The sequence below is a fragment of the Diabrotica undecimpunctata genome, chromosome 4 (assembly GCF_040954645.1).
Source record: "Diabrotica undecimpunctata isolate CICGRU chromosome 4, icDiaUnde3, whole genome shotgun sequence".
NCBI lineage: Eukaryota > Metazoa > Arthropoda > Insecta > Coleoptera > Chrysomelidae > Diabrotica > Diabrotica undecimpunctata.
Genome location: NC_092806.1, coordinates 158,671,701 through 158,687,203, shown reverse-complemented (window position 1 = coordinate 158,687,203; position 15,503 = coordinate 158,671,701). Strand labels below are relative to the sequence as shown.

Genomic DNA, 15,503 nt, shown 5'->3' with positions numbered 1-15,503 from the left:
GCTATTGCTGGTGCGTCTTATTATTTCGTCGCTTATCGTGTTTGTTGCGTTTACTAGCGATCCAAGATATGTGAATTCTTTGACTTGCTCAAAGGTATCGTTGTTAATTTGAATTCTCTGTTGTATATTTCGGGGGTTTTTAGAAACCAACATATATTTGGTTTTTTTATAATTTACCACAAGTCCTAATCCACTTGCCGCGTCCGCAAGCCTTATAAAACACTGCTCCATGTCTCTCATACTTCTACCCACTATAACTATATTGTCAGGGAATGCGAGACTTTGCGTCGATCTAGAAAAATTAGTTCCATTCAATCTAATATTTAATTGTCTGATTGCCTTTTCCAAGGCAATATTAAAGAGGAGACACGCTAGCGCGTCCCACTGTCTTAGATCATTATTAATGTCAAAGAACTTAAGAGTTTTTTCCTTCAATTCTAACGCATGAGCCTACGTTTTGCATTGTTAGTTGGGTCAGCTTAACTAACTTAGGTGGGATCCCAAAGTCTATCATTGCATTATATGATGCAGTTCTTTTCACACTGTCATAGGCTGATTTGAAGTCAATGAAGAGATGGTTGTATCTATGTTATATTCTAGTGACTTTTTTAGAATCTGCCTATGTGCTTGAATTTGATGTGTAATTGACTTTCCAGCAGTAAATCCGCATTTGTAAAATGTTTTAAGTCTTTCAAACAGTACATTGCCGAAGATTTTATACGCAGATGCTGACAGAGTAATACTTCTATAGTTTTTACACTCCAGTTGTTCACCCTTTTTATGCAACGGACATATTCCCTTTAGCCACTCTTCTGGTACCCATTCATTCTGCCATATAAGTACTATTAGTTTATGGATTACTGCAAAAAGTTGATCACCTTTTTTATACATTTCCGAACAGATTTAATCGATTTCTGGGGTTTTATTGTCGTTGTGTTTTAGGATGACATTTGACACTTTTTCTCTTGTTGTGTCTTCACTGTGTAGTTGACGTTGTAGATTTTGTTGATTGCCTATGTTGTAACCTCCTTCAATATCGTTTATATTTAGATGTTCGCTGAAATGTTGTGCCCATCGGTTAAGAACTAAGTTTTTATCATGTAGAATTTCACCGTTAGTGTCTTAACAAATTTTTAATCGTGGTTTAAATTTTTGACGGCAATTATTTAAGGATTTGTAGTATTTCCTCGTTTCATTTTTATCGAATAAACTTCGTATCTCATTGAGAGTGTTCTGTTCGTATTACCTCTTTTTACGTCTTTAGATACGTTTTTCCTCTCTTCTACGACGTGTATACTCTTCTTTTTTCTCCGTGTAGTACCACCGTCGATGGTTTTTTGATATTCTGCGTTCTTTCTATTTGTGGCCATTTTGCACTCATCCAATGATTTCTTTTTTCTGACTTGGTTTTGCGCAATATTTCAACCGATTTCTGTAACACAATATCTCGTATATTTTCCCATTGTTGGTTAATGCCTTCTTTTTCTAAGTTTTCTGTCTTTATTTGAGCATATATTTGCTGTCTGTATACATTTACAAGCAAAAGTCATATTGTCATATTATTATTTTCTTTTTACCATCCTCAACAGTAAAAATACTACTTAAATTGTAGATTAAAACTTTACAGTGCAGCGTTTTCTTTCGAGCAATCTTCAGTTTTTAAATTTCTGGCGGTCATTGCATCTTCGACATCTTCTCTCCAGAACCGTATTGGTCTACCCTGATTTCTTCTAATGGCGGAGTCCATTTGTCTATCTTTTGTGCCACTTATTTTCAGGCATTTTCTGTTTTTTATAGTCGTTTAGTGTTTGGCTTAAATTGTGAAATTATGTCTAGATCAATTTCCATTTATCTCAGAATATATCAAGTCTATTAAGCTGACACCATCATCTTCAATATTTCATTTCCATGGCCTTATTTTTGATTTGCTTCTTTGATTTATTTTCCAAAGTTCAACGTCATACAATCCAATACTTTCTATTATTGTTTTATAAATTCTTTTATTTTCTTTTGTTAATTGATTACTCCACAATAGTTCTTGCCTGATCAATCCGGAAATGTATTTCATTGTTACTCCCTGCTTTTGATGTTAGTTGGACTCACAAGTATTTAAAGGTTACAGTTGAGTTTATAGTTTCCATTGCAATTCTTAGGCTTTCTTGGTTTTCTCCTGCAACTAAGTATGCGGTTTTTTGTATATTTATTGTATAGTCTATATCACTTTCGTCTTTAGCTAGAATGCCTTGGTCATCAAATGGGGATGCCCATATTGCAGCACTTTCTTCTTCACACTGAGAGCGCCTCATTCAGATATATTTAGAAAAGTGTAGCTGCTATACAGCAGCCTTTCTTTAGATCCTCTCTAATAGGGATTTCCCTAATTAATTTGTTTCCAGTTTTAATGTTACCGCCATATTTTTGTAAAGCTAGTGTTCTGCATTTATGTATTTTTTTTGTTTATTACTTTTTTTTTCCCATTGCAACCCAGAGCAGAAAGTGGTACACACTCGGATAACTTTGTCAGATCTATATGAGTTGAAAGGTTGTGTGTTCTTCGACATCTGTCAGCCCTTTTTCAATTTTATTTTTTATTATTATATTATTTTATCCCTCTGTACTGTGAACAATTTTTTTCTATCTCATTTTTTGTAGATTTTGTTAATAGCTTTTGTCCATTCCGGAGGAAAGTCATGTCCCCCTATAGAACAAGGTTAAATACGCATGCGAGTAATGTTCCATCTAAGACCTTTGTGGATGTATCTCCATAGGTAGGTTTCTTACAGTGACCGTTGAATGATGAGGACATCATTTGGTGAGCGAATACAGCTGTAGAGAAATAAAACACGATTTAACAGTTTATATTGAAAACTATAAATTAGAAAGGTCCAACGCGGCCGTACGTTATTGTAAAATCTCAAATAAAACTTTTGCTTTATATAAAATATATCAAATACCGGTTTCAGAAATACCTGAATATTACATGATTTCGGCACAGTATATTGCTTAAAAAGAATATTTCGGCGAGCGCAGCTTTAACAGCCTGCCGGGGGGTGTGTTGCGGGGAAACTTGACCAAATGACGATTCTACACTGAGAAAATGTGAATATAAATTGAGTCTAAAGATTTATACAATACCTACATAACTTTAAGTATAATTATATTTTTATTATTTTATATTTTAAAAGCTATTGATGTACGTTTCTGGAACAACCTTTGTTCCATTACATCTATTCTACTCGTTTCTTTTCTGTTTGTTTTCAGGCTTTTGACCGTTTTCCATACTTCTCTTTATCTTGTTGACCCTATATATTTTTACTTTTTATATTCGTAAATAATATCTCTAATGCAGAGTTTCCCAAACTTATCTAAACCGCGACCCCTTTTTGCTAAAAAATTTGTTCGCGACTCCCCAATTTCCCCCCACTCATTTATTCAATATTATTTGACAGAAATAGCGTGCCTAATTTACAATTATCTGATGGTTTCTCAAATTTAATTTTACTTTACTGTTTAAGTTTAAATCAAAAACAATAATTTTATTTTAATACAATTATTTTAATGATTGCGATCTGTCCCACTAGTAATTAGTAGTAGGTACTTCTGCCAGAATAGCATTTACAATAAAAATAAATAATAAGAAGTCGACTGCACATTGTACACCGCGACATATTAGCTTGTGTCTACATCGCAAAACTTTTCCATGATAATCGCGAAAGCGCTCGCTACTAGATGGCACTCTGGAACGTTCTCGTAGCCTCGTTTTGCCTTTATATAAGCGGCGATGCGCAACGAAACCTCAGTTCGAATCCAAACAGCCTATGGTGGTAGCGTGGTAGCGTAGTGGTAAGAGCAGAGCTTTTAATGTATTTGAAAGATGAGAAGTCCCCATATGAAAATCAATTTTCCGATCCTATTTGGCTTCTGAAACTAGGTTTCCTTGCTGATATTTTCGAGCAATTAAATATTTTGAACAGTAATTTACAAGGTCGCGACATTAATATAATTACAGCCACAGATAAAATTAAGGCGTTTCTCAGAAAAATCGATTTATGGTCGACCTCACTTGGCAAAAAACAACTCGATTCATTCCAGTGCCTTCAGGAAATTATGGAAAATGTATCCAATTACAGTGCTACAAATTTTGAACAAGTTTTTGCTGACATGCAGTTACTTTGCTCAATTTAAAACAACAGCTCTGTGATTATTTCCCCGAAGAAATTCAAAACAGTTACGACAGTTGCAGATGGGTACTAAATCCGTTTTTAGCCGATTCCTTTCAGCATGTTGAAATACCAATAAACATGAAAGAAAAACTTATTGAAATATCAAGTGATGGAATGTTGAAGCTCCAATTTTTTTACCAGAACTCGGACCAATTTTGGACCGAAAAGATGCAGGAATACCCCCAGTTGGCGAGTGAAGCTGTAAAATGTTTGGTTGCATTTGTAACATCATATTTGTGTGAGTTAGGTTTCTCGTCTATGACTGCCATTAAAACAAGAGTTAGAAATCGTCTCGTACTTGAAAATGATATAATTGTGTGTGTCTCAAATACACAGCCTAGATTTGAAAGATTAGTTTCACAGAAACAGGCGCATAGCTCTCATGAAGATTATAATATTTGACTTTGTTTTACTCTTTTACTTTTACGGACTTTTAGTTTAGGAATATTTAGTTTTATATTTCGTCTGATAATTAATTGTTAGTTTCTATTTACGGCGTTGTTAAAATAAAAATACATGATCTAACAAAGAGGTGCTTTTGTCTTATTTTGGAAATGTTCGGCGACCCCCCTAGTACCTCATGGCGACCCCTCAGGGGGTTGCGACCCCCACTTTAGGAAACACTGCTCTAATGGATAATAATAAATGTTACTTGTGTCGAGCAATTAAAGCAAATGATTGATTATAAGTTTAATACAGACCACTCTCCTTCCAGTTTATCCATTCCGTCCTAACTCTAGTGCGTGCATCACCATCTATTTCTCCATTACATTATATAATATCGGATCCTGAATACTTAAAAACAACAGTTTCACAACAATTCCACCATCCAAAATCATCAATTTTTAGTTGTATTTAATACCCTAGACGCGCTATGTCTTGGCAATTGTTTAGATTTTTCCTGAAATATTTTTTAGCCAAGTGACTTTTCTGTTGTACTAATTTCATCGATAAAAGTGAATTACAGAAATCGGTTTCCAGAGAAACAATATTTTAGGTATTAAAATATGCCACTACAGGAATTTTTAGTAAATTTTATAGAAAAAAGATTTTTTTCAGTTGAAATTTTATCTGCTACGAGAACAATTACCTTCTTGCGAATTTATGATCAAACATCGCGATTATAAAAAGCTTATGTGATGGCCAGAGCCATGAACTGATGCATTTATTTTTAAGTAGTCAAATTGATCTTGAGTACCCTTGTAACCACGTAGATAGATACAGATTACATGTAAAATGCATGCCACGTGAAATAATTGTGAAACAATAAATTATCGTAGCAGTTTGCGATACCCATATTTTTACTGGGGCGTTTTCAAAATTTTGGAAAATATCTTAAGGTTTGATCTTTTTACTGGCAAAATAGACAATTTATACCAATCCATATTTTGACTAAAAAATGAAACATTTCATATCATTTATATCCATCTTTGTTGACAGCACACTCTTTCGGCTGTGATACAACCCTAAAAAACTTATGTCGGCAGATGAATTAAATGGACTAGTTCTTTTCTTTCGAATTGTTATACCATCCACCGTATAGCCCCTACCTAAATCCGAGCGACTTCTTCACGATCCCAAAGATCAAGAATTCAATGCGTGGACAGCGATTCCAGTAGCCAGAAGAAACTTGAAACTTGAACATTTTATGTGGTTAACACACAATTGATGTACTTTGGTGATGTTGCGAAAAAAACTCGATCCACTTTTATATGGATATCCCATAGATAATGAGGCTTTGAAGCTCCAAAAAGTTTTAATTTTAATGCATCCATGTAAATGTAAAGATTTCCTCTATATCTCAATGTAGATTAGTTTACAACTGTTAATACTAGATGCTTGATCAGATGCCTTACTTATATTTTGTATTTATAAGCATCTTCAGTCTTGGTGAATGATCGCATGGAACATCCATTAGAAGAACCTTTAAAACTCATTGTGTTCGATCTGTTGTGTCTCCTAAAAGGACACACTTTGTTAAGTTTTTATATGTAGAGAATAATGTTATGGCCTGAGCCAATTTCCTGGTATAATTGGGTTTGGTCTAAGACATGAAAAGATAACATAAGGTTGTGTGTAACTAGAAATTCATATGAAAAATGTTATTGTAGTACATAACTATTTGAACACATTTTTGCAATAATCAGTTAATATTTAGATATTATTGTTTTTATTTATACTCGAATGTGTTATGAAAATTATATTTATTCTGAAAGAAAGGACAAAAATATACGAATTCTTAAAATAAAAGGTATATAGGTATTTATTAAACTAAAAAAAATTGATTTGATATTTAGTGCGTTGCATTATAACATTTTTTACAAATAATATTGTCACACAGAACATTTGGTGTTGAGATGCTCCCACAATTTTTCTCTCGGCATTTGTTACTCCTTTCCTTCCGTATTTCTTGTAACACTCCGAACAACGCCCTCTGATTTTTCTGCAATCTTGGACATTTGTTAGTAGATGATGCACTTCTTGTTTTATGGTTCCAAATGGGCCAGCAATAGTGACGTTTTGTGTAGAACATTTTACAAGCATTGAAGTTATAATCTGTTTACGAAATTCCGTTAAAGTGAGCTTCTTACGGATAGTGTTCTCGTTATACAGGAAATAAGCATTGACCAAACTCGTCCCCCAAATAATTTCGAACATAAGTTTTCTGTACCATTTCGTGCACCGCCGTAATGCAGAGGAATACGTAGCCATTTGATCACTAACATCAATGGACGACTTACCATTGTTATAGTCATATTGGTTTCTGTTCGGAATAGTTCGTCCGGTTCGACTTTCATTAGGGAGCGTTTTCAATGCCGAGGATTTTGTTAACAACATTCGAACATCCCTCTTGTCACGCCATTTCAAAACAACAATCCCGTCATCTGTTTTTTGCTGAGAAATTTCCTTGTCTTAGTTTGGCACACATCACGTCGTGGCATGTATGGGTGTTGTTCTTCCTCAGTCGATAAGCCAGAGGTATACTGGTATAATAACTGTCAGTATATAATGTTCTACCATCGCCCAAGAGATCTTTAGCTAAAACCATAACTGTATTCTTTGACACTTCGGATTCAGTGTTTTTCGATTTGCCGCAATAAACCAGAAGGTTCCATGTATAATCTTTTTCAGCACAAAGTTTAAATAATTTTATACCATACTTTGCGGCCTTGTTTGGGATATACTGTCAGAAGAGCAACCTGCCTCTCCAAGCAACTAGAGACTCATTAACACAAATTTTCTCTCCCGGGGTAAAACGCGAACTTTACAAAATCTATCTTAGTTTGAAGTTTCATTATCAGCAAAGTGTAGAAATTTAAGCATATTTCAAAGCGATTTCTGGCCATTACTGTGCGTGCTAAGGGTATATTGTATAATATATGGCTTTTCCAATAATCTCATATAGCAGGCAGCTTCACCAAACCCATAAGGAACGTATTTCCTCGACAGTTACTGGTTGCCACCCATGTAGTCGTGATTGATCAGAAATATCTGTGGACAAAAGATATTGCGTTGCATACAAGTTGGTCTGTTCCAGTATCTTCGTTATAATGTTAGGAGTCACAAATAATTCAAAGTAATCTATAAGGTCGGCATCTGCTAGAATTCCTGCATAAATTTCATTCATACCGGACCACGGTACTGTAACTTAATAGCCGGGGGATCATCGTAAGTGGGCATGTGCCAAGACATATTTTTTATCGTTTGTTTTACCCATTCAGTTTCTGAATATATATGATTATCTTCATCCGGCTGTTGAGAATTTTGGCCAGAAGAATGGTGTCGCTTTCTGGAAGTTGACGGCTAATTCCATTGATCACTGTCATCGGTGTTGCTTGAATCTAAACCCGGTTCAAAGTCGTCACTTCAGAAATACATCTTAATCAAAGTCTACTAAATCAGTAAAAGCACAACTAAATTGCTTATCTTTACAGGCGAACACTGATGTTTGTAGAATGGTTAATGTTCTAAGCAAAGAAGTTGGTCAGCCAGAATCTGAAAAGAAAATATTAAAAACAAGGTGTGTATATTTTTTGGTACACATGACCCTTGCGCGAAAATCTTCGAAAAACTTTGTGCTAGGCCAGTGTATCAAAAATGATGAACACTTAAAAAATACAAAAATAAACTACAAATAAATAAAAAAATTGTTCAGTCATCCTAAAATAACAAAAAAAACTCTATTCATCCAAAAAAACATTTTGGCCAAGAATGAAGATTTTGTGAACTAGCGTGGCGCTGAAGGTGTTAAGTGCCCTTAGCCTCACATGGTTGTCAGTCCTTCATTGACATAGCAATCCGTGTATAATTTGCCAGGAACTGAACGTGGTCAAACATCTTTCCATTTCAATTATCAACCCATTTAACTGAAACAATAACTAAAATTAATTTTAATACAAAAGTATAGTTGATTACACTAGTTATTAAATATGTTTTTTTCTTTACAGATCCAAGCTATGATGGCTTTTATCTACTAAGAAACCATATGTAAAATGGAATGTGATTTGTATCCGCTGAAGATTATAACCAGCTGATTGGTAGGCCCAGGTCATTATTAACCAGAACTATTTGCGTAAGTATTCAATTTCGACTATTATAGAAAAACTAACGTCATTTGCATCGTTTCTTTACTTATGTAAGGCGAAATGCGACAATTGTCACTGTTCGTGAGCCAATGACATATTGTGACATTTACAACATTGTAATACAAATTACAATTGTCACAAATAGTAAATTATTCTCATAAGGAGCTAGACGAGATTTGCGGATCACATTTGATCCAGGTTTTAATAATTTCGAGCACCGATTCTTACGGCTCAGTGTAAAGATCTTTGATCTGAATGAATTCTTCTAGTTTCATAAAAGTTCAAGAACCTCCATATGTATGTGTTACAACAAATCTAGATGGTCTTGTAGGTGTAGATTCATTTTCAGCTATTTCAGTTCCTATTCAGTCATATATTTGCACAATCTCATAAGTTTTATTTTCAATCCTAATAGATTTTAGTGGATATGTTAAAAAAGTCCATCCTGAATATCACACTGTCACGAATAACGTTTGGAAAACCATTGAAATCGGTAATTTCTATTCTAGTGCTACTTGAAATCCTTTAAAAAAACTCTTAAGAAACTTTCCGTTTTTACATCGGAATCCTGTTATATAAATCGTACATTTTAATATCATTATCTGTTCATCGTTTATTTGATTTCGGGGATTATAATTTATTTTCCTATTTAAATGTATACAATTTATACAATATATGCAAAACACTATGCAATTTGCGGTCGAGTTCTTTCCATTGAAAACGGTAGTGATTCCCAGGGGCGATGTACACGACCTTCAGACGACAAAACTTTAAATAAATCATAAATTGCAGTGTTATTTTCGTTTTTCCGCTTAAAAGTCGGTGATAAATCATTGTATCAGTATAATATTATGAACAAAGATTGAGGGTTTTTAAAAATTCTCCACTGCTAGTGAAAAAGAATTTTTATGTTGTTCTGAAAGTATCAAAAGTGATGGGCCAAGTGGTTTTGTTTTTTTATATTTATATTAAGTAGATGGCCAAGTGTTTTATGTTTCCAATTGAGTCCAAAATCGATATTTTTGGAAAATATCCTGATTTGTCAGAAAAGCCTGAGATTAAATTAAATATAAATTTCAAACTCATAGTGGAATTACGTTAGAAAATGTCTATGTACGTGAGAATTTACTAAAAAAAGCAGAAATATTAGAAGCTAAAATTGAATTTATTACTGGGAACAATGGCGTAGGTGGTATTAACTACTTTTAAAATTTAAATAATAATATTAAGCGCTAGATTTTAAATCTACAAGACAAATTGTGTATAGACTACAAGCTCATGGGACATTTTAAAGGACCATAATGACCCAGCATGAATCACATATAAATTAATACTACAATATGTAATAACAACTATATGAACTATGCCGTCATTTTTTATCGGTACAGGTGACTACACTGATAAGGTAAACTTACGGCATTCATATACCTAGTTTCAGATCGTTATTTAGATTACTTTTTTTACAGTGCCGTACATATGGCTGGTACAGGGCTGAGAAATCTAGGGCGCTTCCCTCTATTTTTAAATAGTACAAGGAAGGTGATTTGAGCCAATATAAAACTCATCAATTTAAATTTAGTTGCATAAAATATTAACATTTTTGGATATGCCGGTACATGTGATTATGAGAGGAATATTAATTTCCCTCTGATAAGTGGGATATCATACCCATACAAAAAAAAATGGTTCTAAATGGCTTTCAAAGTATTATAGTCCAGGGTGTGAGGCCGCTGCCGTAGGAAAAAATGTTTCTGATTCGCTTTTTTTACGGATTCCTGTTCAAAAAGTCCCCTTTAAACAAATCAGAAGGCTACCTGGCAAAAGTTTTGGACAGAAATTGTTTGAATAATTTTTTAAAACAAATTTCAAAAATCACCAGTTTTTGCTCCGATAAATATTTTTTTAGGTTTCTTGGGTCATTCTAAACAAAAAGTCCCTTTTCTCTGAAGTTGATTGTTTATACAATTGAAAGTGGAATTTCTGTTAAATCAGAAGTTGCTTGTACCAACAGTTTTTTATTGAAGCCAAATTTCTTATGGAGATTTTGGTACACATTGTAACATACTAGCTGTGCTTCAGCTTGATAATGAATCTAACTGTAGATCGTATTGGCAAAAAATATTAAGCCTATGCTCAGTAGTTAAGCTATATTTGGCCCAGTGTATGGTTTAGAGAAAAGAACACAGTTGGTAATTCCAAAGAGCAGAATAGTCAAGGTTCTTCGTCAGTTACACGACTTTATCAGGAGGGCATTTCGGCGTAAAGAAAACCCTTCAGAGAATTCGGGAACGGTTTTATTGGATGAATAGTTCTAACGATGTAAAGGACTGGTGTCAGAAATGTACTATCTATGCTACAAGTAACAGACCTTACCGAAAAAGAAAAGCTCCTATGAGACAATTGAGACAATACAATGTTGGAAGTATGTTTGAAAGAATAGCTTTGGATATTACTGGGCCATTTCCAGAAAGTCAAACTGGAGGCAAGTACATGCTGGTCGTACTGGATTACTTCACGAAGTGGGTCTAGATTTACGCAATTACGGACCAGAAGGCCGCCACTATTGCAGATATGTTAATAAAAGAGCACATCAGCCCATTTTGAGTATCTTTGGCAATCTATAGTGACCAAGGGAGGAACTTCGAGAGTGGTCTATTCCAGGGAATATGTGATAAACTAGACATGAAAAAATTACATTTTCCATCATAACTTCATGTATTGTATGGCTATTAGAGAAACATTAGACCAAGTGTATTACATAGAAGATAGATGTCTTCTTCTTGTGATGCTGTCTTCACATCCTTCCTACATTCCTACTTTTATTTTCCACTTTTGTGTGGTGCATAGGACGTGGGATTCTTGTTACCCCTGGACCATAAGACCTGCCACAGATCCATATGCCTTTGACCACAAAACTGGTTCATTCGCCTTTTGAGATATCTTCTCAGAGACAAATAATTGCTAATTTTTGCTTCTATACTAATCCTAGGAGCAGGATCTGCCCTTCTAATGTTTCGTCTCGGCCTTCTCCTCTTTATTATGTTCTTTATCCATAATCCTGGATTAGGAGCCCTTACAGGATGCTATCAGTCGAACCAGATGAACCTTGGTATGGTGTTACTCTTCGATCTGTCCTCCTTCCTCATCTTTTGTGCCATAAGTCCCAGGATTTGGACTGTTATAGCACAGATAGATTAGATTGAGAAATAAACAAATAAAAAGCTTGTTAAAATTTTTAGCATTACCCTTGTATATGATTTGAAAGATCATCTACCTTTATTTAATATTATGTTACATATCGATATTATTTAAGGCTTTTTTTTCTTATTTAGGAATATTAAAAGAAATATTTATACTGATTTTAATAACTCCTTTTCAGGGAGGAAAAATGGAACGCCCACCCCGAAACGAACCCCCTGTGGAACCAGTGAATGGAGTGGTCCAGCCGCCAGTCCATCCACCTCCAGAGAGTCCGGGCCGCGTCACCAATCAACTTCAGTTTTTACAGAAAACTGTGTTAAAGGCTGTCTGGAAGCACCAATTCGCTTGGCCCTTCCAGCAACCCGTCGATGCCAGAAAACTCAACTTGCCCGTGAGTATATCCACTCAATTTTCTATTTGAACATTTGCATTATTGTAGGAATCCCAAACATCACCATTATGATATTTTTAGAGAATTTTTTTTTTTAAATAAAAATTTATTGATTATTTTCTGCAAAATAAACTTCATAAATATCCGCATTTGTAAATGGAAAAATAGAACGTCTAGACATACAGCGGGTGGCCGAATTATTAGGGACAGTAAGATGATTTTTTAATTTTCTAGTTTAACTGAATTTTTTAGCAAGTATTTGGTTTTAAGGCTTGCATCTATTTTTTGTATAAAAGAGTGTGATATTAAGGTCATAAAAACAATGAGTTCTGTTAGTAAAACCATTTATTTTTTTCTCAAAAAAATTGTTACATAAAATCACTAATTTGAATATTTAGTGATGCCACCCTTTGCTGCAATTATAGCTTCTACACGTCGGGGCATGCTCTGAATACAAACTTCTGCATTGTGTAATTTTGGGCTAAAAAAAAATATGATGCCATTCTTTAATAAGAGCTTCAATCAACTGCCGCTTAGTTGTACTAACATCTTTGGCGATATCCCGTTTGTTAACTCCCACATACACTATATGGGGTTCATATCAGGTGAGTTTCCCGGCAAGGGCAGAACTGCAATATGTTCTTTGGACAGAAATGCAGTTATACTTCTTAAAGCTTTGTGGCACGGTCCAGAATCGTGCATAAAAATGTAATTTTTTTGACCAGGGAACCATTCTTTGAGCTAGGGAAGTAGCAGAGTTTCAAGTATTCGCTTATACTGGTCCTGTCTCATTGTCCCTTCCACGATGTATAAGCGTCCCATACTCTCGGCCGAAATTACAGACCACTCATGACACTAACCGGATGTTTAACCCTCTCCACAATACAATCTGGATGGAACTGCTACAGAGGACATCGTCGGACGAACGCACTTTTGTCCACCAAAATCTGGAATGTTGATTCGTCGGAGAAGCACACCTGAAAAAATGAAAATATTCGCTGTTCACGAACTCCATTCGTTAAAAAAAGTTGTACTTACTCGACTCCAGTCTTCAACGGTCATACTTCGGTGCTGTTTGGCCCATTAGAGTCTCTTTCTCTTCATGGCTTCGGTGAGCCGTGGTTTTTTCATAGGCCGGCGACCTATCAGATTCTCTTCGGCCAGTCTTCGTCGGACTGTTTCTGGAAACATTAATTCCTGCGGTATTTATCATCGTAGTCAAATGTGCTACACTTTTTTACGATTTTTGAGACAGATGTCTCTGATTTTACGGTCAATACGAGGAGTAGTGATCCTTTTCCTGCCACATTTTCTAACACGGCCCGGTTCCAATGCCTCGTTTGAATCAATTTTTATTTTAATTCGATTTACTACAGACTTTGAAACACCTGCAGTAGTTGCCATTACTCTTTGGGAAAGTGTAGAGTGCAGTAAAATCGGTTTTATTTCTCTAATTTTCCTTGGAGACAAGTCTGCAATTTTTCCCATACTAAAAAAATAATTTTGATTTTGACAATGTTTTTAAATAAAATCGTATCATTAAAATAACAAATATTACTTACCTGTTGCAAACCTGTTACAAATATATCTGACACGAAAACCTAGCAGAAACACTTTAAAAAAGTTTTAAATTTGAAAATATTTTTAAGCCTCACTGCGATAACAGCCGGTTACTAACTAAGATGCAACAGCCATTATTATTTCATACATAAGCAGTCTACCAGTGTTGCTGTTTATCAAAAATTTTAATAATCATACCAGAAAAACTGCCAAATATAATACAGATATGAACACCAATTTTTTTTGGTCAAAAAAACCATTTAAAGCAGAAAATACAAAAATATATGTAGTGTCCCTAATAATTTGGCCACCCACTGTACCTTTTATTAAATTTTTGCACTTCTTCTTGTAAATCGCACATTTTATAAACTATATTTTCAACTGTATTATTTATACTACTGAAATCGCAGGTGCGATATGTTCGCTTTCTACAGAAACCGAGATTGCCATCGTGGACTTATCGCGATCGTGGTCGCTTGGGTATGCTCTCTGCTTGTTATTCAAGGCTTGGTTGGCACACATTTAAACTTCAACAAAGCCCAATTCGTAATGGTTGAAATTAAATCATTATTTTGACTATTTTGTACTAAAATTAGGTCACTATTTTGATTTTTTGTACAAACATTGTGAATTGTACAAGCAATATTCTTATTTTGGGATTCCCACATAATCCAAATTCAGTCTTCCCGCTTTTGATACGATTTTAAAACACAAAGGTAGATTCTTCCCGTTTTACTATGTTTTTCATACATACTCACTTTATACACAGTTTGTTATGACACAACATTTTTTTATAGGACTACCATAGAATAATTAAACAGCCAATGGACCTGGGAACAATTAAAAAAAGACTAGACAACAATTACTACTGGTCGGGCAAAGAGTGCATTCAAGACTTCAACACGATGTTTACAAACTGCTATGTCTACAACAAGCCTGGAGAGGATGTTGTTGTCATGGCTCAAACGTTAGAAAAGGTGAGTTCTGTAATGTATACAAATTATAGACGTCCAGTGGCGTTAAATCCGACGAATTGGGACTCTCTAGATTTATTCCACTAGTAAGTGTTTGTATTAGTTCTTTACTTTGTTTTTATCTAACGATTTCTTCCAGGTATTTTTGACAAAAGTGGCGGATATGCCAAAGGAGGAGTTCGTTGTTGAATCGCCTAATAAAGCGGGAGCGGCAAAAGGAAAGAAGGGGCGGACCAGTACAGCGGGCGCTGCCAGTGCACCCCCAACACCAACTACAGCCACCGCTGGTTCGGGAGGCAGGGGTAGGCCTCCCGCCACTGTCTCTTCTACAAGCGCCACTCCAGTTGCTACCACTACAGGTGAGTTACATTTTGGCCACTTTGTATTTGTTATAAAAGTAATTGTTTATTCATAATTAAACATTGTAACCACTTAAAATTTTATCAGCATTTAGCATAATTTAGCATTAAATGCTTTCAATATTTTCTGTCTTCAAACTATGTCTTTGATCACTTAAAATGAATTTGTACATTGAAAATAAATATTCTACATGACAGACGTAAATGGA

General features: G+C 34.9%; 1 protein-coding gene across 6 annotated transcripts in view; it reads left to right on the top strand.

Annotated features, from left to right (window-relative positions):
- Positions 1-15,503, top strand: part of LOC140440313 (bromodomain-containing protein 3-like) — a 90,300-nt gene that overhangs the window by 12,696 nt on the left and 62,101 nt on the right. For all 6 annotated transcript variants that reach the window (XM_072530741.1, XM_072530740.1, XM_072530743.1 and 3 more), the window contains exons 2-5: positions 8,672-8,796; positions 12,189-12,401; positions 14,759-14,938; positions 15,075-15,294. In XM_072530741.1, the coding sequence (XP_072386842.1) occupies positions 12,198-12,401; positions 14,759-14,938; positions 15,075-15,294 (604 nt within the window). In that variant the 5' untranslated portion in view covers positions 8,672-8,796; positions 12,189-12,197. The remainder of the gene's footprint in view (positions 1-8,671; positions 8,797-12,188; positions 12,402-14,758; positions 14,939-15,074; positions 15,295-15,503) is intronic.